We start from the raw sequence: 25,828 nt of genomic DNA, 5'->3' as shown, positions 1-25,828 counted from the left end.
ACAACCCCAGCTGCAACGCTGGGGCCTTGTTCCCATTCCTTGGCAAGCTATCTCAGATACAACCAGTCGGTGGATCAGAGCAATCCGATAGCCAGAGGCATCTGGCATGTGGCGTTATGAAAGAGGAGCAAGGGTGCCAAGCTACAGATAGGCGAGAGACTCACTGAAGGAGGATGGAGAGCAGAAGTCAACTAGATTTTCTTTCTTAACGCATGAGACATTTCTTGTGGCCAAGACCAGTCCCCCCCATCGCCCAGACGAGTTTTATGGGTGCCTCCTGAGAAAGCCACCATTTGATTTGAGAGGGCTGGGAAAGGCTCTCCTCAATTACAGGCAGCATGGGAGAAGATGATGAGTGCCAGCCAGCACATGAGCAACTCTGAAGAGCAGAGCAAGTATCGGCCCAGTCTCCCCCCCCATTCCTATCTCTCTCGGTTCTCAAATCCCCACTGAGACAGCAGCATAGACCAGGCAGCCATCAGCAACCCACCTTTGCTGTAAGAGCAATGACGAGTGACTGCGACACTGTCCCTGGAGGCAGAGCAAACCAGGAGATGACCTTCTCTCTGTGGCCACCTGAGATCAGTGGTCCTCTCCTTGCCTTTGAGCAACCTTCCCACGGCACCACGCTGGCTGCGTCCAACCTCTCACTTCAGTGGCTAAATGGGGACAGCCCTGACCCACTGGGCTGGAAGCCACCTGCAACTGCGAGGCACGTCGGCTACATGAGAAGTCCAACCGCCCGGAGACACGGTGCCGGAGAAACAAAGGCACTTGCCCACAGTGTTGCAGTGAATCACACCATTGTATCCCGCTCCCGCAGCGCATGTCCCATCAGCACTGGGACGGATTTTGTGAATATTTGCCTCAGTGCAAGTAGGAAACGAGCAACATTCCTGTTTTACAGAGGCAGAGACGGCAGGATTTTGCTGAATTCACAGCCTGCCCAAATTGTCTTATGTTTTAAACATGGAGGCATCCTTTCCTAACCCTACAAAATACCCAAGCAATAAACTTTGGAGAGAGACACTTCCACGCACTGAACATCACCCCATTTCCAAAGCTGTAACCCCCCTGATCTTCATCGTGGCACAGAGCCAAATATTTTGCAATAGGACCACAATCTCCCACAAGACCAATTCAACAACAGTTTAGCAGCATCTCCCAGCAGCCGAACGCCACCTGAGCAAAAAGTCCGTCTTACCATGGGTTGACCTGTCAGCCAGGGTATGTAGCCATGTGAATGGAAAGAGGAGCTGGTGATGAAAGCTGCCTGCTTTAAATTTTCAGCTGCTTATTTACTCACTTTAAGGGGAGGGGAAAAAAAAAAAAAAATAATTCAAGGAAGTAATGTTCCTCTCCCAAGGTGCACTGCAAAACATTCTTGGTAGACATGGAAACCCCTGGCAGGCTGCCATCGCTTGGCCAGTCTCCACATTAAATTTCAGTGAGCAACTCAACACTTGAATGGCTTTTAGAGAATTTAAAGGGAAACGGCAGCCACAGACGGGTGATGTGGCTGCCGTTCCCCGTAGGCAAGCATTAGGGGTGTTCCTGAGTTTGCCTTCAGCTCTGCGGGAAAGCTTGTCGTGCCTTCGCGGTGCGCAAGGCAGGCAAGTTATGACGAAGCCAGCTGAAAACAAATGCAGCCTCCGCATTTCTCCTACAAAGGAGGTTTCCTAGCCACAGTCAGCACAGATAGAGGGCAACCTTCAAACTACCTAAAGGGGAGCTGCAAAGATGAAGGGAAAAAACATTTCACCGTGCTCTGGGGATTAAACTGCAGCCAAAGGTATTTAAGAAGATCCATTCCTCCCCTCTCCTGGCTCCCAGCTCTCTTCCCCTGCCCTGGGGCTGTCTCCTCTTTGCTCATGGTTGGGCTGAAGAGCGATGGGGAACTGGGAGCCTGGTGTCCCTGGAAAGCTCCAAACATCCATGAGAGCAGGCAAGCACATGGGCTCGGGACCTCGCTGCTCTGGGAGAAGAGCGAGGGGAGCAGAGAAAGCCTGGAATTGATTGCTGGAGGACATGGCAGCTCTGGGGGTGGTTGGACAGAGATGATCCCATGCTTGGGCAGGAAAGGAGACCCTTCATCTTCCCCTAAATCCCTTATTCCCACTCGTTCAGGAACACGCGTTCTGCATGGCAAAGCGTTATTTCTTTCTAAACACTGTAACCCTGCACGGTGCCTATCGCCACGGCTTCAAGGCGCTCTGAAGCACGTGGAGGAAGGGAAGCAGCGTATACCCAGCAGAATGAGCAGTGTAACAGAGCTGTGACGTGCACGAAAGTTACCCACCGGTCCAGTCTCAGGTTTCCGTCAACAGTGCCTGGAAACAGGTTTACGACATGTAAGTGGGCATGAGCACATGCGGGGGACACAACTTCTCTCTTCAGGGGCCTTCTCACAAAAGACGTTTGAATTAGAAATCCCTGTTAAAATATCCCAGCTACTTGGCAGATATCAATATCAATAAAGTCAGAATAAAGCAAGGAGACTCACTTCCCTGCTTTCTTCTTACATGCTCGGTGCATTTCCAGGGAGACCTCAAGTCCCCCATGGCTCTTCATCCCTTTGCCCATCATTCCAAATGCAGGCAGATAGCAAAGAAGCTCCAGAGTGGGGGAGAAGATGAGACAGGCAAGAGCCACATCCCCTTTCAGTAGTTTCACCCGCGGGGCTCTTGCTGCTGCGCTTGAGTTGAAGACCGCGATGTTCCCCCAAACGGCATTGTCGTGCTTTTGCGTAGCAACAACGCCAGCGCCGCAGTGATTGGCGAGATGGCGTGTTTAGCAAGAGCCACATTTCATTTATTTCCCAAGAGGATGCAAAAGGCACAAGCTATAAATAGGAGGCTGACAAGTTTAACAGCGCCTGTGGTTTCACTAAGAGATTGGTGGTCATCCACTAATCTGTGAGTACATAACAGCATGTGCGATGTGGGCTATGAGTAACCTTAGCCGGTGAGGGGTCATTGCTGGTAGGGCTGTATATGGGAAAAGACAACAATTCCCCTTCTCTCTGCAAAGCCTACTTCCTCACTGTTGCTAAATTCAGAAGTTTTGCAATGCTTTTTTTCCTCTCTACAAAATATCCAGCTCAAGGGGTCAGATCACCAAATTACAAGTAGATGCTCGCATATAGTCAGTTTGTCCTCCTTGTCATTAAAAAAACCCAACCAGCCAAACAAACAAAACCCCCCCCTGAAACCTCAAAGGAATAGAAGGCCAACATGAAATCTTATAATTTAAAATGCCAGCAGGAGATTCTGCGCTGACCCACTCCGGGTATTTTCAAATTGTCCCAAGGAAAGAAGCTGAAATGAAGTTATGAAGCGCTGAAAGGTCTGGAGTCTGCAGAAATCTACGTTTTTTTCCCCTGAAAACTAAAAAAGGCACTCTGCTTCAGTGTCCCATATATAGAATAAGAAATCTGGAGGTTGGAAAAAAAACCCATCAGGTTTATTTGTGCTATTTTTGCATAGCTCTTGGCACAAATGTTTTCCAGCAGTGGTTTGATGCCACAGCAGGCCTGGTTCATGAGCACACGGAGAGGAGATAACTCTCCATCAGCTGCAGGAAAGTCACAGTCTAACTCGCTCAGTGCATGAAAAAAAGAAAACTCCAAACCCCACACCTCTTGAGAAACCAGAAATAAAAGGATGGGAGCAGAGCTGAACTCCCAGCTCATGGGCAAGGCACTAATAATAAACTGCACTCTGGAAATAGCAACCCAGAGGCTTAGGGAGCTTATATTGCGTTTCACCCAGAGCGCAGCAGGTGTGTTTCCACAAACTCCTCTTAAGCAGGCTAGTACTAGTGCTTAGACAATGTTTTCTAGAAGGAAGCACTCCCATAAGCAGCAGGACCGGCAGACCAGTTTGTGATGGATTTATGCCCTGTAGTTGCATTCGCTGGTGTCTAACAAGATGCAGGCACAACCCAAAGTTCCCCATGGCTCAGCTGGTCGTAGCATCTCTGCCCAGCACAGATCCTCTGGTGACCAGCAAGAATAGTCCACATGCTATCCTTCTCTTCCTTCCATGGGGACTACACCTGGTTTAATTTTTTACCCAATGGTGTGTATTTTAAAAAAAATGAAACGCACAGAACCTCAATATCTCCCCTACCTTTATCCTTTGACCAAATTCAGCTGGATTAAAACAACAGCAAAGTTTTAGAAGTCCAGAGGAGGGAAGGTAGGGCGGAGGGAGGAGAGGGGCAAGCAAAGTATCATGTCCAAAAGCCCCATTTCCTTCAGAAATCAAGCTGGAAAACATTTAAACCAGCTTGGCGAACGACTGCGTAGGATCTCAGAGCCCCAGACTGGATTTTCATCTGGGAAAGGAGGACCAAGCTGCACGATTTCTGAGGCAGATGCATAATTCCCTGCCTCGATGCTGCCACCGTCTGTTGTCTGCTGACGAGACCTCATAACACAACATCCCGCGTTCCCTTTCCACAGCACCTAATTCTTATACGGATTTGCCAAGCTCACGGTTTCCCAGCATCTCACGCGTGGGAACGCGGCAGCGAGCAGTCCCCGTGGAAGTCTGCAGCGAGCAGAGACGCGGCAGAGAACCGAACGGCTGCCACTCCTCTGGAGCAATGCGCATGTTGGCATCATTCCACCCTCCTCTAATCTTCACAATCTAATCAGTAATGCAAACCTTAAAGCTGGCCTGCCTATTTGAGCTTGTAAAATATTAATTTGCTATGGAGCTATTTTTCCTGAAATTGTGCTTAGTTCTCTAAAAGTGCTAGAACACAGTAGCAGGAGTGACTAAATACTCCTGGATCTCATTCCTTGTTTTCTTGCCTGAAATCCCAGGCTTCTCCCAGGAAAGAATACTACAAGAAGTTATGAGTATGGGACAATATAGTAAACCTGGTTCATCCAGTCACTCTCCTCCTGACCCTCTTTTTCACTTTGTGGCCAAAGGTTTTGTTTGCTCCTTGGTGGAAGGACAGTCCAAATTCAAGTCCCATGGTCCCTCAACCCCCGCAAGCTGTGTTCTCCCTACCCACTTGATTCAGACAATTTTCTGGAGCCCCTCAAGCAGAGCTGAGCCGGAGATGCCGGCCCTGCAGTTTTAGCTTCTACAACCTGCTATGCACGTGCTCTTCCCAGTTGCCTTCAGCTCCCTTTAGCGATCAAGTCCGGGTGAAGTTGCTGACTGTAGCAACACAGCCACAAGATCTTTCAGGGATGAAAGACGCTTTTAAAACCCCAAGATGTCAAATACTCACCTCTAGTAACACTGGACTCTGCTAGGATAGGGTAGCTATGATGCTGATGATGCATCAGCTTGGCTTACAGCCCTTTTTCATTAGGGGAAGAGAATTCTCTCAACAGGCCAGGAGAAAAACAAGAGCAAGAGAGCTGGAATCAGTCAGGCAGCTGTAAGAAAAAAAAAAAAGAAAAAAAAAAGGGATCTTAATGAGTGAATCGCCTTCCTCAGGGGGAGCGGCAAGAGCTCGGAGCGCTACTTTGCTCCCCGTGTCCCCCCTTCACGAAGGCCGGCTTGAGGAGCAGCAGAGCACTCTGTAAGCGACACCAGTCTAATTAATTAATGACTCCCCGGCGTCAGCTCTGTGGCTGCTGGTTTAGAAAGGAAGGCAGTAAAGAAGGGCCAGGACGGCACGCGACCGCTTCTGGTAAATGCTGAACGCTGCTGCGAGCTGGCGGGGTTATTCATAACCTCCCCTGCTTTGGGCTACAGAGCAGAACTCGGAGATATTCTGGGAAGAGAAGATGGCGTGGGATTCACCCTTGCAGCATCCTCTTTCCTGGGCGAGGTCTTCCTCCCTCTTCTTGTCCTGCTCGAGAGCTGCCGTGGCACAGTTAATTGAGGTAAGGAGCAACTTGCTTTACAGACTGGGGGCTCGGGGGTGTCCAGAAATGTGGGTTTTTTTCCATGTGTGTTGCCCAGGGAGGACAGGTAGGGCAGACAGCCGGGAATTTAAGGTGGCTCCAAGGAGTTAGAGTCTTCTTTGGGAGACGCTCGTTGCTTTCTACAGGCCCAGCACTAGAAAGAAGGTGTTTTTAAAATGCCGGTAGCTGCTGCGGAGGACCGTCAGCACTTAAGGGCTGCTATCATCCCCAAAGAGGGCTTGACACAGTGCAAAGGGCCAAAGTCACAGCTCAGTGTTTTCTAGCCCAGTGCTGCATGTCCAACAAGTGCCCCACGTCAGAGGCTCAGGGAAAGAGGAGAAGGACCAGGCATGACCTGGGGGATCCTGTCCCTGGACATACCTGCCCAAGTTTAAACATTTGGGCTGCATTTTTCTTCTTCTGCCTTCCCTCGTTTCCTCTAGTTCAGCACAAACGTTAATTTTTGAAGTGATGTTCCTCACCCACAGCTTGGTTGCAGAGCTTTCCCCTGAAGATGAGGATGCTCTCCCATGGCCCCAGCTCCCCAAAGTAAGGCTGCGATGAACCAGGAGGGAAGAGCAGCTTCACAACCCAGGAATATGCCCCGGCAGTGGTTATGACTTATTGCCAGCAGTTTCAAAAGCGAGAGTCCTAGCTGGAAGAACATCCCCCCCCAGAATTACAGCTGCCAAAAATTTTGCATCCCAGCCACTTTCAACCCCTTCATCACTTTTCCTAAGGCCTGAGCCATGCTAGAGGCAGGAGCTGCATTGGTCCGCGGTCCGAGCCCCAGTGCTGCAGTGCCGACGAGCGGCATGTTCTTGCAGCAGAGCTCGCTTTGCTTAGATTTCTGGGTTTAGCTAAACTGTTCGAAAATGCATCCACACAGGCATAGAATGTGTTAAGGGGTCTGATAGGCTAGCATAAAAATAGATTTTTTTCAACATTTGAAAACTTAGCATCCCTGGCTGCCCTGCCCCTCACCTGGCCTCGCAACAAATCAGGTCTGATCTCCGCAGCCTTTGGTCTGCAAATTTTAGCAGTTCATCACCAACATGTCAGAGGCAATGACAACCGTGCTGAGTTCATATCCCCACCCCGTGGTCCATCTTCTGCCCCGATGCTCTGGCCGTCTCATTTTAAAGTTACTTAATTCAGGATTTTCAAATGGGTCTACTAATCCATCCTATCTGACCACGATATACCATTCCCAGCAAGGCAAACAGGAACCTAAAACTCCTTTACAAACTCATACCCACCATGCTGTGGACATTTTTCACATTTTTTCCAAGCTGTTCAGCCCACAGCAGCTCTCAAGGTGACAAGCGAGGCAGAACTTTCTCTTACAGTGCACATTTCACAAAACATGCTTCGCCGAACCCAAGGCGACGTGCAGACACAGCATCCGCCCCCCCAGGAAGATGTTCCCTTTCATCATGTTTCACAGACACACACTTTACAGGAATTGTCCCCATGCCAAAGCAAAACAAAGATAAATGGCAAAACTATGAAAATTGTTATAAACCAGGTGTAATTTTATAGTCTGCTTTACTTATACCAGACTTTCTTGAAAACTTGTCTACTTCTTATAGCACGTCAGAGGGAGCAAATCTCAACTGGAAACACAAGCTGCACACCAGGTTAACTACCAGGTATCCAAAAATGAGATTAGATGAACAGTCAGTTTCTGTATTTCTAAAAGCAGATGAATTACAGGCTGCTCCAAAGCTCTGCAAGGACTTTTTACTTCAAATAATTATACAATGTAGTTATCCTGAATAATTAATTTATGCTAAGCCAGCCCACCTAAGCAAATAGAGAGATCAAAGGGACTGGACATTTGAGCATTTCAGTGAGCTCAAAAAAAAAAACCCCAAACCTGAAAAACCCACCACACAGCAAGGAGAAGTAAAGAAACAAGAAGATGCTTTTGTTTAATGGTGTTCGAGTGTTTCCAAATGTGCAGATTCATGTGCACTTTCCACTTGGGAGCAAAGAGGCAATAAAAGCCTCTGAATATTGAATCTAATTGCATTGAGAAAAAGCTTTCCTCTTTCATAGGACTTTTGGAAGAATTCCAAAGTCCCTCAGGTTGAAAATTAACTGTTCAAGGATTAGCAAGCTGCCCTGGCACAGGGTAAATTTGGAATTAGCCCCATGGGCTGCCCTAGATGCTGCCCCGTTCAGTGTGCCAGGAGCCCTCCCATAAGGTGCATTGCAGAGGGACCTTCTGCACTTCACCCAGAGCTGTGGACTCTTCCTCACGAGTCCCTTGCCCAAGTTCAGTTGTAGTTTGTACAGGTTTGTGAGGATACGCACCCACATAGCTCTGCCTCGGCACCCCTCGGTCCCTCCATATCCCAATCTTTAAAATGCATTCACATGCCCAAACATTAGCAGGTGCCAGATAAACACCTAGCAGAATGGGAAAAGGCTCTTTTACAGCATCCCACCAATGCCCTAGCACCAAGAAGACGGAAGAACAAGAGAGCACGGCTTTAGCTCTTTTTTCCCTTTTGCACAGGACTGCTCAGGCAATGCATTCAGCTCCCATAAGATAATACCCATTACATGAAATGCATATAGCACTGGCCTGTTCCTGAGCTTTCCACTTTCCCCATCATTTCTTCAAGAGCCCCAGCTAGGATAAAGTATGCGTCCTTGGAAAAGCTACAACACAGACTTGAAAGTAGGGAATAATAATAAAAAAAAATCACTGATCTTTTTTACTAGTTATGAATAACTTCAGTGGACCAAAGGCAGGTCCTGATGGAGTAGGGTAAGAAGATCATTGCAAGGTAAATCGAAGGCCAGTTTAAAGAAAAGGAGGAGTTAATTGAAGGCTTTCAGATATTTTCCAAGACCTTCTGCTTCCAAACCGCCATATAGACAAATGATGTATTTGATACACAGGGTGTTAAGTGAAGTTCAGTTTTTACTACACTTAGCTGTATATTGTTGGGCACAAGGGACAGTAACCCTCATTTGTAGGCTCCAAGTGAATGCGATGGATGTGACGCTATATGCAATAATCTAAATATACTCATGTGTGATTGTAGTTTAAATGAAGGCAGGTAAAATTACTGAGTAGTTGTGGACTCCTGAGGTTGATTTCCTATGTGGGTGCATAGATTTAACTCAATAGCTGATAATAAAAACAACAAACAAGAAAATAATAGTTCAGGACTACATACACAAGCAACACACATGAAGATTTGAGAGTTAAGCGTTAGCTTTAAGAATGGCATCTTTAAGGAAGATACCAGTATTTTGGGCCATCTGGATTCAAAATATTATAGAAAATTATAAAAGCCATTTTCTGGAAAATTCTTTGTCATGACCTGTCTGAGGAGACAGACTGAAGAGAGAGGGATGGAGACTATACAGGGTACAAAGTCACTGGACCCTCCCAGACCCAACCCCACATAAACATTAAGGAAAAACTTAGGCAGGGTCTCAGATCATTTTCATCATTTGCAGAGAGATTACATCTATAACTAAATCTATTGTCTCTACCAATAAAAAACTATCCTAAATGCTACAGCTATGCTAAAGAGGCTGTTGTGTGACTGCCGCCATTCTCACATGAAGAGAGGCATCAGGGTTCAATCTGAAATTGTTGTTCACGGGACCATGAACTGGTCCAGCTATGAAAAAAAATGAGGTTCCCATTGGGAACTAGGGAGGCTGGAGCTCTGGGACCACAAGACGGGTCACTTTTGCCAGCCCAGGAGCAGCCCGGGCACAAGCAAGCCTCACAACCAGGGCAACAGCTTTATCTACATCATAATTTAATATTAATTACGAGATTTATCAGCTGCCACACTTAAATTCAGTCATTATGATCTGTCTTTTCTTTCTAAATACATAATCCAATTATATTGGCCCTTGACCTGTGAAACCACAGATCAATTATCATTACTGTATTTTCAGCATTGCATCTGGACTCTGCCAGGGTTTCCCCACCATTGCAGAGGATTTTGACGACCTCCCTAGATAAGTTTTGCCTGCGTGGAGGTCCGTTCTCAGATTGTCCATCTCCTTCTTGTTACTTGGAAGGAGGGGAAAGGAGACAGAGCACGTGTGTGTTTATTTAAAGCTCAGTCCCCCCGAACCATCTGTGGCCTTTAGATATGTGTAATCAAATGCAATTAGGAATAAACATTGTTAGTTTTTCAAAGCCCAGCCATGCTGCAGGCAAAGCAGAAACATCAATCAAGCCGAATTAGAAGGGGCAGTTAAAAAAAAAAAAAAAAAAAAAAGGCCATGAAAAGGGGTGCCTTTTACAATTTTTCTTCTTTTCTGCTTAATGAAGTGAATGAAACTCCTGCCTCCAGCAGCTATCTCCTTTTCCACTGGGGATGATACCTCTGCTTCCCCCACCATCACCACTAACAGTTTCTGCCTGAAATGAATCAGAAACAAAGCAATCATGCCTTTTTTTTTTTTTCTTTTTTTTTTTAAAGTTACAAGAACCAGTGTCAAGCTGTTCTGACCTAAAAACGCAACTTACCTGGAAATGATTTAATGTTTGAGTTAGTGGATGTTTTACAGCCCTGAGTGTCCAATGTCAGTTGACATCCAGCTCCTTATGGAGTAGTTTTCCCTCCTCCCAGCCCTTGCTGGGCATTTGGAGAAGCTGCAAAGGTGATGCCTGCACACAACACAGAGATCCTTTCTTCAGTGCAACTCTGAGACACACGGGGATGGGGGACACACGCCTGGGCTCCACCAAACCTGGGGACATGCCATCCAGCAGCGCCTGGGGGCCAAGGCTTTGGCATAGTCCAGTCTTCACCGAAAGCAGATGTTGTGCCTCCACACCTAGGGGTACCTGCCATAGTGGGTAATAAATCAGAAGAGTGGCCAGGGTATCATGAACATAGTCCAGCCTTGGCTCATACTTTAGATCCTCCCCCCCCCCCCCCCAAAACCAGCCCTACAGGGTCTGAGGCATTGGAAATCCAAAGGACGGGGCAGTAATGGGCCGCCAGCCTCTCCTCCAGCTCCTGCCAGGGAGCCACTTGATCCCTAGGACACCCCAAAAACCCCCTTGTCTCTCTTCCCTGCTCCTAGTCCCAGAGATCAAGCAAAGAATTGGATGTCAAGGGCAGGATTTACCCACTCTAAATTGGGCATCTAGAAACTGGACACCCAAATCTGAGCCAGTCACTGTAGGCTCCACTAATAATCACTGAAAAGAAATAATCATTTATTCATCAGATCTAGATAAGTTTCCTCAATGAGATGAATAGCCCTTTATAAGTGCCACTTTCTCTCAGAAATAAATAACCCTAGAAGAACTAGCTTAGGCTTAACTACTTGTACCACACATTTTTAAGCACTTAAGTAAGGGTAAATGCATTTTCTTTAGAGGGAGAGATTTAGCCTGAATGTTAAGACACAAAAATATGCATCTACAGTATTGGCATCAACAAGCGATCTGGGTGCCTCAGCTTCCGTAGGAGATGTAGTCAATGCAGTCAGAGGCTAAGGAGCTATTCCACTGTCCTGCAAGAGACACCCCAATCAACAGTCCATCTTTGGTCTCAATATTCATTATTGGTATTGGCTAGGAGTTGGTTTCACTTTCCTAAACATAGCAGTCTAATCTTATTTAAGGCGCTGTGCTGTACTCTGCCTGTTTTTCAGCTGCTGCTCCAGAGAGTGCAGGTCTTCCATAAATGTTACATGGAATATTGACCAAGACCTACATCATTGTCTCCTTTACATTTAAGCTACTAAACTAAGCCATAAGTTTCTCTTTTCTATAACATTATATACTCTTTCAGCTCAGAGCCTCATTGTTATTCCTTTCTGCTCAATACTGCTTCCTCCTGGAGCCCCAACTTTTTCGTATTCCTACAGGCACTGCCCAGACAAGTAAGTGGTAGCAACATCATAGTAAGGCCAATCTCAGGTGTGTTTGCATCATTTTCTTTGATATATTCTCATCTGCTTGCCTTCAAGAGGCTTTCCCTGTTGAATTAGTACCTGAGTGTTGCTAATGCTGCTTCTTGCTTGCATTTTATGTATTCCTAACAGCTTTCTTCATCTGAAGATGACACCTCTGAAGCCTGACGTCTTTTGCAGAAGTCTTCTTTACTGCCTCCAGTCTTCTGGAGTCTTTTCTTTAGTGCAACTGCTTTGCATAGATAAAGAATGCTGTTAGACTTTATACCACATGTAAGCTCTTCATCCATCTCTCCCATCTTACACTTCTGGACCACACTGGTGGCCAAGGGCACAAGTTCACCCTTGATGGAATGGTTTTGTTTGGGGGATTTTCCCCTCAGGGCTGCATAAGAATCACCTTGTCCCAGTTTCATCTCTGCTGGGTTTAACCTCCTTACATCTTTTCCTTTTGTCCCTGATACAATCATTCTGTTATCTTGACATTTATTCCCATGCACAAATCAACAGCTCCAAATCTTGACATTTATTGCCAAGCACAAATCAGCCATTCCAGTTTCTTGAAGCTACTAAGAATTACTTTCATTAAGATGTTTTTTTTCCCCACACTGTACGTGTCATCTCCAAAAGCTCCAAGGACTAGAGGTGAGCCAGCGTTGCATCTTTCAACCCACTTAAGAGCTTGGACACCTTGTCTGGTCAGGCTGTGTAGCAATGCAAACTTAGACATCTGCTATCAAGACCCAGTGCGCGTGCACAGGCAGTTGCCATAGATCAGCTTGTATGTGATAATTTGCTAAGCTGTAGTAGCTTGACCATTACACCACAGTAATTTCACTGCATACATCAGCCCTAGCATTCAACACTCGCTCTAAGAATAAGAAGAAAAGTTACAGTGAGTAAACCAACGTATCTACGTGAATGGTCATGGCTCTGCAGCAGTCTTGCTTCATGCTTTTTCCTTTTGCACTTTTGTCTTAAATATGCAATATATTTTGCTACTTTAGGTACTGGTTGACATCAAGAGCTTTTGTGAAGCCAAGAGAAGCGGCAGAGTTCTTTAAACTTGTAGTTTCTTCCCTCCAATGCAAGTTCAGCCTTGTTTAAGCTTATGCTGTTCCTCATCCACAACTTCCTCCAGAGTTGTCCATAAACCGGTACCAAGTGCTCCAGTCACTAGCTTGCTTGCTACTGATGGTAAGCACGTGCTTCTACAATCATCCAGAGTCTCAAGCTGTCCTCCTATCGAGGCACACAATTGCTGTAGCACCCGATATGTCAGCACGTCCCTTACCTTTCTGCCTGTTTACATCTTCCCCATCTTTTTACTAGTCTGAGAGTCTGTTCATCATTCCTTCATGACTTAGACTGGAGAACATTTAAACATCAAAATAATGCCTTCTACGTGTTCCATCTCTGTGAAGGTTTCTACATAAATTGTGCAGCAGTTAGAGGAGGATCCTGCAATCCATTCCAGAGCTATTGATCCATGCTGTGATCTTAAGACTATTTTTTAGTTGCCCATCTCAGCTACTCTACTCTGTACTGGGAATATTACTTCTGTTGAACAAGGATGACTCATCAAGTGTTTTGAGATCCCCAGAGCAGAGAGACTAGCACTGGAAGGTTCAGCAGGAAAAGTAGTAAGGATCTCTGGTCCCACAGCTCTACCTGTGCAGTAGAAAATGAGTACCATCACTTCCAAGCTGTGGAGCTGAAAGTGGGTTCTTGTTCCCTCACCTTCAGATCTGCAATTTGCATTCATTTTTAGTTTATTTTATTCTGGATTCTCTGAGGACATGATATCTGTGATTATTGCTGATTAATTATCGACTGTAAAGTAAAACAACCTGCTGAAGATCATCAGGTTCTGGTGCATGAGTTACCCCGTGGCTGGTCATGAGGCAGGGAACCAGGTTACCCAACCCACAAGGGATTGCTCTCCACAGCTGTAGACAGGGAATATACCCACAACCATGTGTCTCTTCATGAGACCCTCATGAGAAAACACACTTCTTGGATGTGGAGTAACGCTACAGCCTCTCTCTCTTGTCTTGGGACTCTTTGTAGCAGAGCACCACTCACACCGAGTCTTCCACCATAGTCAAGAAAGCGTGGAGCATTGTGCTGCTGTGTGCAACACGGGCCTGCAAGTACCGCAGCGAAGCAGATGGAAGGAAGGACCATTGGCAATGTGCAAGGAGCAGGGAGTGCTGAGCATGATAACCTCCAGAGCTGCAGCTCCTCTCCCTGCATTATTGCTGGGTCCTTTGGGGACTTGCTGCTAAGATAGTCTAGAGCAACAGCTACAGTCAACCTCAAACCTACAGCCATCTACAAAGCTAACCCTTCATCTCCGCTCCCGTCTGGTATAACCTTAGCAGGTCTAACACCAACCATGTCCTGGTTTGTCTCTTTTACCTTCCTGATGTGCACTTAAGCCTTACCCAGGTATGCAGAGTTCCAGCAGAAGCCCCACAATTTCCATTTCTTACCAGTTTTCCTCTTTATATCTGGCTCCCTTTCCCAGTTGCCCATCAGAGACAAGTCTGGAAGAAAAGACCCACCCTTGGAGAGCTGAGCTTCAAAAAATGGCAAAATCATGCCAATTACTGCAAATGAAGTGCATCCAGTGAATCAGATTAAGGCTACCCTTGAGGTTAACTCCAGGATCAGTAGTAAGGAAGGAAAGCTGAATCCAAGGTAGGAAGTAACCTTAGATCTCCGGGATCAGCACTTCTAATTAGACAAAATTTTCTGAACCTAAATTGGTGCCCTGATCCCTCCCCGGGGCTGCTGTCTGCTGCAGCTTCTTCAATTTCTTTCCTTTCTTGCTGGCTGCTTTGTAAAGAGTAGAAAGAAATCCTACAGTTGAAAATGGAGATCTTTCAGTGTCAAGTATCACAAATTCCTACCTCTTTGATTGTCCCAGGAGCCTCTACACAAGGCCCTGCCACTCTGGCCAGACTTTCTTTCTCCCTTAGTTCACCCGTAGCAGTTCTGGGGTTGGAGCACTGGATGGCCCATGGCTAGTGCCTGCACCACGGGAGAAGGGTGGCTGTCACAAATTGCAATGACGTGTGGCCGGGTGGTGCTGAGTAGCCAAGGCAGCTCGGAAGAGACCAGCTCAGACAACAATCCTCTTCACCACAGATGGGTTCTGAATAGGATGCCCCTGGGAGACAAAGCACTCCAGACACGGCGGGAAGCATCCTTCATTAGGAAGAGACTAAAATATGGTTTGTATTGCACAAATAGACAAGTAATTGGAGAGCAGCTCCAGCTACAATTCACTCTGTGGTATCCATTACAGCTGTGTTTGAACAGCACTTTCAGGGGCTGAGAAGGGAAGGGCACTGCAGGGAATCAGATGTGCCTGTCTGGGAGATTTTTATATTTTTTTTTTTTTTTAGAAATGAAGTGTTTTCAGCTTCTATCAAAAAGCTATTGCCAATTCAGATCAGGCCCTACATTCAGATATAAGGCAATGAAGGTGTTTTGCTAACAACCCTTCTGAAAGGTCAGTAGCAGGTTTGGACTCTATGATTTGCTGCACTACAACACATCATAATGTGAAGTTCATTAGCAGTGAGCCGTTGTTGACCTCTGATTTCCTAAGCCATAAGCCAAGAGAAGAAATGCTGCTTGTTGGTACGTGTGACCCTACCATATCATCACTGCACTGGGACCACAGGAGTTGAAACACGTTCAACCCCATTTCAGAGATGGGGAACTGAGGCACACGAGAACTAAGGACTGCATCTGCAATGAGGCTTAGGTACCTTGTTTGTCCAACATTTAGCTCCTATGGAGGCCATCAGGTCCTTGTCCCGTTTCTATCTGAATGGTCACTCCAGAGAAGTTTCTTCTACCAAAGGCAGGTATCTGTAAGGCTGTTTGACCCAGAGTCTCCCATAGATGTTGAGGATCTACTCAATAGTTAGTGGAGCTGAGGTTGCAGTTCACCTCATCTGAAGTACTAACCAAATTACCACTATATCACATAAGGTAACCTCACATCATCTTCACAAGATGAGGCTCTTGTGATTATAATTCAATTTTTTTTTCACCTGTTTTCCTGTTTCCCTCTTACACTGCATTTTTAGAGCCTTTTCAGGAGCTGGAAACTAGAGTGCTGTTCATGTTGTATCACACACTCCCCTCTTTACCCAAATCCCTTCTCTTTTTGTAGACATGCAGGACATTATCACATCTTTTCTGACCCTTGATAGAGTACAAGCCACAGAATTTAATTCAAAGACCTCCTTGTTAGCCTGAATAACTTAACTGATTAAGATGTGCTTTTCTGAATGACAACCAGGCTTAACACAACATCTACAAGACCATTTAAGAGCAGGTTTCTTTAGTCAAACTTCTCATTAGTGACTCAAAATCTGGAAGCAAGATGGCTTAGAAAAGGTACTATTTACGAATGAAGAAAAATACCAGAACTTTCTCAGTTATGTTGTTACATTTCATTTTAATTCATTACTAATTCATTCAAGACTTCTGTTTAACGAAGAATACCACTAAAAAAATTTACTTCCCCAAAACAATTACAAATTGAAAGAAAAAGTACACTTACAGCTAGGGAAAGCCCATTTAATTGTAAAAATAAAGATATTTTTAAGGAACGGAGGCATTTGGTATCATGTGTCCTACTTAAATTATTTTCAAGATCACAATATACATAAATATGTATATATGCATGAAAGTACAAAAGGAACCTGCAGGCTACAACATAAGAAGAAATGAAACAGCACCACCATGCCACTAGGCAGTCTCACGGTTTATTCATGTTAAGGGGTAAAAAAAAAAAAAACTGAGAGAAGCCAGGACCTTCCTCCTGGACTCACAGCACAACTGGATTATCTCTACACATTTAATGTGTTCTCAAGTAATGCAAGGGCTCTCAGCAAATACAGGTTGCCTAAATTCTTCATTGCAAACAACTGTTCATTACTGTTATTTATATATATATATATAAAAAAAAAAAGCAACAGGATCCCTGCTCTAAGCTTTAATCTCGACTCCTTGATGCTGTTTCTTATTCTCCCTACTGTATATTGTCCTTTCAGCTCTGAATCTCTCATACTGCTGGAGTTGTGAGAATCAGAGCTCCGCTACAGACTTGGAGCCTCTGGCCCAGAATGACTTGTTTTGAGCCATTTTTGCTTGCATTTCAGGAAATCTGACATCTGTACTTTCTACTATTAACTTTACAGGTTTAAAGCAACATGATTGAATCCCCAGTACTTAAATGCAACTCAAATAGCCATCTAATTCAGCTTTGCTGTTTTGACAACTGGAGAATATGCTGTGTGGGAATTACTGCCCACAAGGGTTCTTCAATCCTCATTCCCCAGTGATAATGGGATTTAAATCAAGTGTCCTTTCTGCACTTATAAATGAGCCCCAGTATCTGACCCTGTATCAAATCTGCATGGCATTTCCCTTTTAAATATCTCAAAGCAAAAGTAGGGAAGCAGCAATGTTCCTCTGTTACCAGCGGGGAAACTGAGGCACTGGGTGCTCATACAACAGGAGGCAGACAGCGAAAGGTGTAGATATGAGACTTGCTGATTTTGTCCGATACCTACGGGTGAGGAGGCCACTGCTGTGACATTGCTATGAAGCCTAGTGCCATGTGAGATGTCCTACAGTATCTGAGCTGGCATACGCGACCCAGTGCAAAACCTGTGCGCTGCTGGGTGGGCAGACGGAGGACACTCCACACCACCTCAGACAAGACTAGATGCCTGTATTTAAGAGGTTGAATCCTACCCCCGCTCACATCTTTAAAGCCAAGGAGCTATGAAACACCACCAGAGAACTGCAGATCACTCGAGTTTCTGAGTCCTCCTCCAGAGGAGCACTCCCTGTCTAGAAAGGGGGGTTAAGGCAACGTCAGAGTGCAGATGTCCAGAGCTTGGACACGAGCCCCCAGAGAGGTACATCCCTGGAAGAGATGCTCCACAACAGGACATCTGGTGACAAGATTCACACCTTTTCTCGTAGCAGACCCAGAGCCAGCCCTGCCTGTAGGGCAGAGCAGCCAGGTTTGGCCAGGGTTATCTCTGCCCAACGGACAGATCCTCTACTCCCACAGCAGCTCTGGTGAGTCCCATGCAGAGCAGACGTGTTACCTGGTCCCTTCTTGCCCTGCTCCTTCAGGCAGTGGGGTAGCTGTAGGCTACGGCAGTTACTACGCAGTTAAAGAAGGTGGGAACGAAGTGTGCACCATGCCCTAGACCTCCTCGCAGGTCCTACGAAGTCTGAGCAAAGAAAAAGGGACCGGTGTGGGGCCAGGAAGGGAACGTGCACCAAGAAGGGGAACAGACCCAACAGCTTTCAGCACCAAAATGCCAGTCTGAGCCAGGGAAGCATCTGCCCCATTCTCCTGGCAGGTCTTATAATATAGTATGAAGACAAAGATAGAAACAACCAAACTCAAAAGTCAGCATCGACTGCTGTCTCACACACGATAATTTCTGCCCTATTTGATCTAGCAGTTCTTCTGCAGTGTTTCTCCAGGGTTCAGGAGAAAGGCAGAAATTACTCTCCAGGCACCCAGAGCATCCTCCTCCTGGGTGCTGGGGCCAACTGCAAGGCAGTGCAACAAGGGGCGACCCCCATCCCGTGGGAGATGCTTTAAGCCAAGGCTCTAGTGTTTGGCCCCTGCCTGTGCCTGGCCATGGGCTCTGCCAACCCTTGAACGTGCCCCATTACTGTGGTCTCTGGCTCCATTACTATGGATTACTGGGCTCTCTGCTCACCCTGGGCTTGCCCTGCTCACCTTCCTTGGATGGTGGGACAGGGTCGTGCTGGTGAAGACCCCTGTCCTGCTGTTTGTGTTGTCCCCCTCAGCTCCCCATCCTTAGGGAGCAGCTGGCTCTCACCATTTAGCTTTTTTCCTCCTTCCCTTCTCATCTAGCCTGAGCAGAGCAGATAACACTGCAATGCAACTTGTGGAGAAGTCTTTTCAAAAAAGTTAAAAAGCCATGTTGTATTTTGCAGCTGAGTCTTAAAAATATCTTTTAAGGATAGGAATGCAAAGTATAAGAAATTTCCTCCTGACCCTGGGAGATGGACTTTCTAGAAAAAGCTGGGACTTTAAGAAACAATAGCAAAAAGATTTGTTTTGTAATCATGAAAATTAGCGATGCTTCAGATAAATTTCAAAATGGCAAAAGCTTTACATACAAACTTTTTATTGAATTCTCTATTCCTCAAAGATTTCCACATTGTTGGGGGGGCCTGTAAACTGGGATCTACCATCTCCTGTGCTATTGGCATCTTTCTGACTGTTTTAGGGACCCTTGCAAATCTTAAACCACATTTCTCTTTTTTTTTTTTTCTTCTCCCTCTTTCCCAGGCCACCACAGAACCCCCAAAAAAGAAACCGGACCCTGTCACTTCAGAGACGGTGGTGATCTGGGGGCTGCGCCTCTGGCAGGTGATTGGTATCTTTGCCATCTTTGTCCTGGCCATCAGTAAGTCATAATTCTCTGCCTTGCACCAACCACAGCACCACCCCAAGTAGGACGGGTTCCTGGAGGAATACAGCCCAGATGGCCGTGGAGGTCGCAGGCTGAGGCTCTTTGGTCTCTGGCATCACAAGGCTACACACTGAGGGGGTTTTGCAGCAGGGAAAGGCAGGTGGGATCTTTGAAGGAACCACAGATGGTCCACCACGGCTTCATCTTGGAACATAGTGATCAACAGGTCCTAGCTGGTGGCATCCCAGAGAAGAAATACTGTAGGGCTGTGCCACAACTGGGACTGTGTTCAGCTACAGTACCACATTCAAGCCCAAACGCATGTTATAGCCACGGTCCTGCCCTGTCGCACGACCGTACAAACTGTATGGGACCTCCTGTGGTGCTGTCCCACATGCTGTGATAAGAAGTCCCAAGAGGTCTGCAGTCACAGCCAGACCTGGCATTAAAGTCCCTAACTCCAATTCTGGGTGCCAAGACTTTCAACTTGATTCTAGCAGGGCTTTCAAGACTTAAAACCCTCCTTTTTTGGACCCAGGCACTGGGAAGCCACTGGCTTAGACCTGGTGATCGCAGGGGGATGGGATCAGACACTCTCCCAACACACTTTGAGGACCTATCTGGGTATGGCCAATTCCCCACCAGAGTGTCTTTGTCCAGCTTCATCCCGCCGCAGCTCACTCTCTGGGAGGAGTATAAGCCAGCTTCACTGTGCATTGCTAACTACTATCATGAGCTTCCTTACGAGAATATCACTTAGGACACTATCAACCCCATCAAAATTCAAAGGAAGGATCTTCTGCTCTTTCCTTGAGCCAACTATAACTTCAGACAAAAAAAACAGACCAGTTTGATGTGAGTCAAATGTGACAAATCAGTTTCTTTCCCATCTTCTTGTTACTGTCTAGATTTTTGCAAACTATATAACTAATTCATTTCTTCCAACAAAGTTACACTGACTCATCGACAATTCCCTTGAACTTCCTCTTTTTCATGTTAGGGACAGGTGAGCAGAGGGACAGAGCCTGTCCCCAGTCCCTGAAGGTAAATCCCATCAGCTTGGAGATCACCTCAAATCCTTACCCACTCCAGCAAGGACATCATCCAGCCATATAGACTTAGACACATCTAAATCTTCTAGGTATTTCTTACCGTTCTCTTCTCATTCTGGCTTGTGGCCCTAATTGCTCGTTAAAATTAACTTTGTAAGTAAAACAACGAAGCATTTTAAAGCAGCTGAAGGAAGGTTTTGAGTGCCTTAGCTTTCTTCTGCATCACTTCTGCTCTCATTCCTCATAAGCGATGAGCACTCTCCAAAACAGAGTGGCCACATGCAAGCTCCTGGGGGGGAACAGCCACATCCAGCGCCAGCCCTGACCTACAAGCAGCCGTTGTTTAGAACACGGGTTTGCCGGGCCAGCTCTAAAAACACAGTATTGCAGACAACTGATTTCTAGTGCTCCCTGTTACTTTTCAATTTGCTGCTAAAACCCCTTCTGGATGTAGCCCTAATCTAATCAAAGAGCCCAGCAGTCTGTGTGGCGTTGTCTCTGCTGATATTGGGGGAATCAAGTCACTTCGTGTTGCCACAGCCACCTCTTCGGCTGCTGTAGGTGGCCTCTATCAGTCCTTCCCTGATAGCCCTCCTGTTTTGTTCCCATGCTCTGTTTAAACCGGCCATTCACATTTTCAAAGCAAGTACAAGCATTTTCCTCTGTTTTCTTTTCCCCTTATTGGCCTTTCTGGGCAAACACCTCATCCTACACCCAAAGTCTGAGGGGTAACTACTACAACTTGCCTTCTCTCCATCAGTGAAGCTTATGCTAATTCATCACATGCCACAACACCCTTTGCAAACAATCACATGAAACTCCACCGAGCAAAGTAAACATGGCCAAATATTTAACCCTAGTGACTCCATGCACCATGTGAAATAGGCATCAGAATTGACAGCAGGAGCTTTAGAATGCAAGTAGACTGGTGAAGGGGTTTATGTAGCCTGTTTTCCTCGGCTCAGGGGCATCAAATTGCAAAGAAATTTTTGCCCCAGTAGGTCTGACTGTTGTGTTGTTCGTTAGAAATTGGCTCTGGCAATACCAGCTTATTTAGGGTTAGAAGCATGGAAAGTCTGCCATGCTGGCAAACCAATACATGAGATTATGCACTGCTTGTGGAAGAGAAACTAAGGTTTTTTTGGTTACCTAAAAATATCAGTAGCAAGATGCAAACACCCATGAAAATTTACTCATCAAGTGGCAGCACAGAAATGAAATGTAGTATAGAAAACAACATATAAAGAAAGTTACAGCCTAATTATTTAAAGTGCTGAAAGCAGTGAATTATGAGAAACTAAAAAACTTGTAAGGATCTGTGTTTAGACAAGCAAACAAATAGGTTACGTGCAATTCAGTAACATCTGCTTTAAGGTTTGAGTCCTCACTAACACACGCAGGTAGTTCAACAAAATCAGACCATTATGTCAGCCTGCTACAGATACATATTACTGGGGGAGTAGGAAAGTATTTGCTAGGAGATCACAGGGTTTTGAGTTGCTGAAACACAGAGCAATAAATAGATTCAATACATCACAGCATGTGATGGAGCCAGTTTATGGCTCTACTGCTCTGTTACAGCCTTTTTGTTTGCAGAAGCTTTCTTTCAATGAGCAGAGGGGATTGGAAAGCAACTGTCCCAGCTCAGTCAGCTTTACGAAAACAGCAAGTTATTTGGTGAAGACAGCAACTATTAACCGAGTCTGTGATCCATGTCAAAACAAGACAGGTTTAAACTTAATGACATTAGAATAACACAGTCGTACAATCGGTTCTCACCAATTTCTCACACCTTGCTCCAGCAACATCGTCCTCCTCCTTTGCTTTGTGATCCCCAAAGCACTGATGGTTCCCCAGCTTTACCAGCAAAGCTTTAACTCTCAGGAGCAGACACAGGTTTTACTGTGAGCGACCTCTTGGAAGCTGCCTTGGTATCAGTCCGCAAAACTAGGCGATGTTCTACTTCACTAATGGGACAAGAGCTGGAGAAAAGCTTTAGCGTGGCTTCCTTTTTCTGGTTCCAGGACCACCTTCCCAGGCAGAGCAAGAGGGTAGCACAACCTTCTAACAACACTAACCCTCTACACTAGGAGACAGAAGAGCATCCTTCCTGGAGCTTCTCAGGGCCTGCAGGTGATCCCCTTGGTTTGCTATCTCACCTTGTTATCAAGGCTTTGAGGGTGTGTCTACTTTGTCACATGCATTCAGGTGAGGAGTAAATGAGGATGAGGAGAGATGCTTTTAAAGCTAATGGCCCTAGCTACTTTCCTGTAGGTGAATGTGGAGCACTTGAACTGGATTCCTTTCAGTTGAAATAGAAAGAGAAGATAGCTGCTCCAGAAAGGCATGGTCCCAGATATGCGTGATAATTGCTAAGGGCAGCCTAGGACCAAACTAGAGTACCCCACCTGAAATGCACCCAGCGTAGACCGAAGATCCTCCACGCTCTTCCAGCCCCAAACCTGCTCCTGCTGAGTGACAGGACTTGCAAATATAGGTATGATCTAGGTGTGGTTTCCAACTCTTGCTTTTAGCAGCTTCCACAAGATGGCATCATCACATAATAAAAGGCAGAAAAAATGGCCAAATCCAAAAGTCTCTTACATTTCCTTATTTAATGAAAAAAACCACCAAACAAAAAAACCCCTACATAAAGGCATCTTATATGTCAACACACACCACCAAAATGGGAAGAAAGTCTCTGGGGAGATCTTCTGACTCATAAAAAGGTTTTGGGGCAGGTTACAAACCAAAAGGGGCAACTCCTAGCTCTACGCAGCAGAGACCAGAAGAGATTAAATGTTTGCACCCCTGTTAGCGGAAGGCTTTTCTGTCTCTCCTGCAACAACTGCCAGCCAGCTTTCTCAGATACCATATGAAAGCATCATTCTGTCAGACCCACCCATCTCTATCTTTTTCCTTTGTTTCTGCTCTGTGATAGGATATGTAGCAAGAGAAACAAAACTTTGGGAGTAAACCAGCCCACAGTAGAAAATATAACTTAGTAGCACATGCAGAGCATCCATCAGGTGATGCTGGAGACATAACTCTCATGGATGTGGGTATCATTACACAATTCTTACTCATCTACTAAAATACCAGGAATGTCAAATCTTTTTGCTACAACTGGAGAAGGCACATGAGAGCTCATTTTTAAAGCAGGCACAACCTCTGCAGGGAAAAATCTGTAAAGAAAGGGAAGAAAAAGAAAGTTTCTCAGGTACAACACATAACAGGTCAACTCATTCTTGCTCGTCTACCCCCAAGATTTTAGCTCAGTCATTTTGTCGTTGGTTAAAGGAAACCTTCCCTTTTGGGTATTTGAATCAGGTAAAACAAGGCAGGCCATCAGGCTGGCGAGTGTCCCAACAGTGTGCCTTGAAATCCTTATCAGGGCTGCCTCGCAGCACCCGGCGTAATTCCATAATTCAGCTCCTCTGGATTGCTCCTCTGAGCGCTGGTCGATAAGAGACGAGACCCCTTGCAGGCAGAAGCAGAGGCAATGGTTCACCTGTCTGTCTCTTGGAGAGACTTTGATGAGACAACAACAGACAACTAAAATGAGATTAGCTGTCAGGAGGATTTGATTCACTCAAGAGCACCGCTATCTAGTTTCTTGGTCACGCTTTTTTGCTGCCTTTTTTTTTTTTTTTCCTCTGAAATCTGTAAATAGGGAACTGAGGCCCAACATTATCACCCTGGTGGGATGGAGTTGAGTCATAACCTCAGCATCTTGCACAGCCTGTTTCATCCACAAAGACTGAGGACTTTGCACCCGAAGTGTTACCCTTTGCAAACTGCAGTGCTGTGATGGAGGAGGGGGTGGCCCTGATCCATCCCTAGGAAAGCCAGCAGCTGGCCCAGGGCTTGCCCAGCGTGCTCTCCATCGACTCCCCCTTTTCTTTGGCATAACAACCACCATCAAAATTTTTCAGCAGCTTTGTGGGCTGTTTGTTTTCCTCTCTGGATGTTACTTCGGTTTCAAGGTCTGCTGGTTTCCTTGTTTACAAACACCCCCAGGTCTTTTGACAGCAGCCCCCCAGGGAGGATGCAGGCAGCACCTCTTTGAGTAACGCCCCACTGATTTCTGCAGAAGCAATCCAAAAACCGGGTCTGGACACAGGGCAGAATGCATCCATCCCTACTGGCATATCCCTCTGGAGTGAGAGGCATGAATAGAGGGGAGAGGGCCTGAAGAGGGTGACGGGAGTAGGGACAATGCTGGGAAGACGAAGCAATGCCTCTCAGCTCCTGCCCAGAGTCCTCCTTCTTCTGTATCATTCCAGCTTAATTTAGAGTGTCAGCCAGATGTATTTCAGGTACCACAGGCAGGGAAAGACCCCATTCCTTATCATCCTGGTTTGAATACTCTGTTGAATGGAGAAAGTGAGGGAGAAGGTAGGATGGAACTGTAGCAGGAGGTCCCCACGTGGGGTGGGCATACAGCAGAGCTGTTACTGCATCCCACTGCCTTGTTCCAGGCGTGAGCTCATGCCTTGTGCTCAACTCAAACTGAAAAGCAAATTGGCTTTGGATGATATCTAGTTATCATGCCGAGGAACTCCTGAGCTACCTTTAGACCACCTTGTGTCCACGAGTGGTGGACCTTTAATGCATTGGGTGCTGGTGTTTTAGTGGCACCAGAACAGCCTTGGAGCCATGGAATCAGGTTTGCATATCCTTACATGTAGTCCACACCAGGTCTAGTACTACTGGGAAGTAGGGTTTATCTGGATGAGGAGTGACAAGGTAGTGAGCTAAAGCAGAAGCTGATTGCAAAAGTAGGAAGGCTCAGTTCTGATCTTTTTCCCCTACCTTTGTGTCCTTCTGCAAGACCTACCAGAGATGCTTTCCCATTCTCACCTATGCCAGTCGAATAGTAACATGTAGCCCCAGAAATGAGCCTCAGTAATTTTTCTCCTGACATATAACCACAGACATGAAAGCTTAAAGCAGCAGGTCTGTCATCAGGAGGGATGCTTGGGAATCATGAATGCAAAGATTTTGCTTATCTGCCTGCGTAAACTGGGGGTCTTTCCTTTGAACCTGTCAAAGGTTCAAGAGGAGTATAGAATAGTGTGAGAGTACAAGGCAGGGAGGCTCACACTCAACAAACATGTTCCCAGGAATCAAGTATTATTTAACGAGCATCAACAAAGCTGTTAAACATCTTGAATGCAATTAACTGAGTGCAGTTTAATTTGAAGTGTTAGAGGTTTTATTTATCAACTTGCTGCGGGTGTTGAAGTATAACTGCCAGGCAAAAGATTTACACTATTAAATAACCATTACTTCTTGGATGGCAAAACTACCCAGATGTTTCCATTAATGTGCAGAATTTCCAGTGAGGCATTGATAATTTAGGCTGGCTCAGGGAAGCTTCACATGGTGCTTTCTGACAGAGACTTTAGCCATCTATCTTCAAACGCTGCATCACCAGCAGCCCAGCATATGAGAAATACTCATCAGGGTGCAGAGAATAATACATG

At 46.0% G+C, this 25,828-nt stretch overlaps 2 protein-coding genes across 7 annotated transcripts in view; one reads left to right on the top strand and one right to left on the bottom strand.

The window, feature by feature from the left end:
• ALS2CL (ALS2 C-terminal like) overlaps positions 1-4,198 on the bottom strand; it is a 49,864-nt gene extending 45,666 nt beyond the window's left edge. The window contains exon 1 of one of the 6 annotated variants that reach the window (XR_012652565.1): positions 2,296-2,316. Coding sequence is in view for 1 of the 6 variants with exons in the window: in XM_075043653.1 (XP_074899754.1) it covers positions 1,205-1,207 (3 nt within the window). In the remaining 5 variants the exon portion in view is untranslated. Of the gene's footprint in view, positions 1-1,204; positions 1,370-2,295; positions 2,410-2,503; positions 2,595-4,130 lie in introns of those variants that run through there. The other 5 variants (XM_075043719.1, XM_075043689.1, XM_075043672.1 and 2 more) reach the window with 5 other exon arrangements.
• A 1,538-nt stretch (positions 4,199-5,736) lies between these two features.
• The window catches only part of TMIE (transmembrane inner ear), a 34,953-nt gene continuing 14,861 nt past the window's right edge, over positions 5,737-25,828 (top strand). The window contains exons 1-2 of the mRNA XM_075022432.1: positions 5,737-5,854; positions 19,164-19,281. Coding sequence (XP_074878533.1) covers positions 5,756-5,854; positions 19,164-19,281 — 217 coding nt within the window. The 5' untranslated portion in view covers positions 5,737-5,755. The remainder of the gene's footprint in view (positions 5,855-19,163; positions 19,282-25,828) is intronic.

This window comes from Buteo buteo, chromosome 2, assembly GCF_964188355.1.
Source record: "Buteo buteo chromosome 2, bButBut1.hap1.1, whole genome shotgun sequence".
Lineage (NCBI taxonomy): Eukaryota > Metazoa > Chordata > Aves > Accipitriformes > Accipitridae > Buteo > Buteo buteo.
Note: the sequence above shows the minus strand (reverse complement) of the source record. Positions and strands in the feature narration are given on the sequence as shown.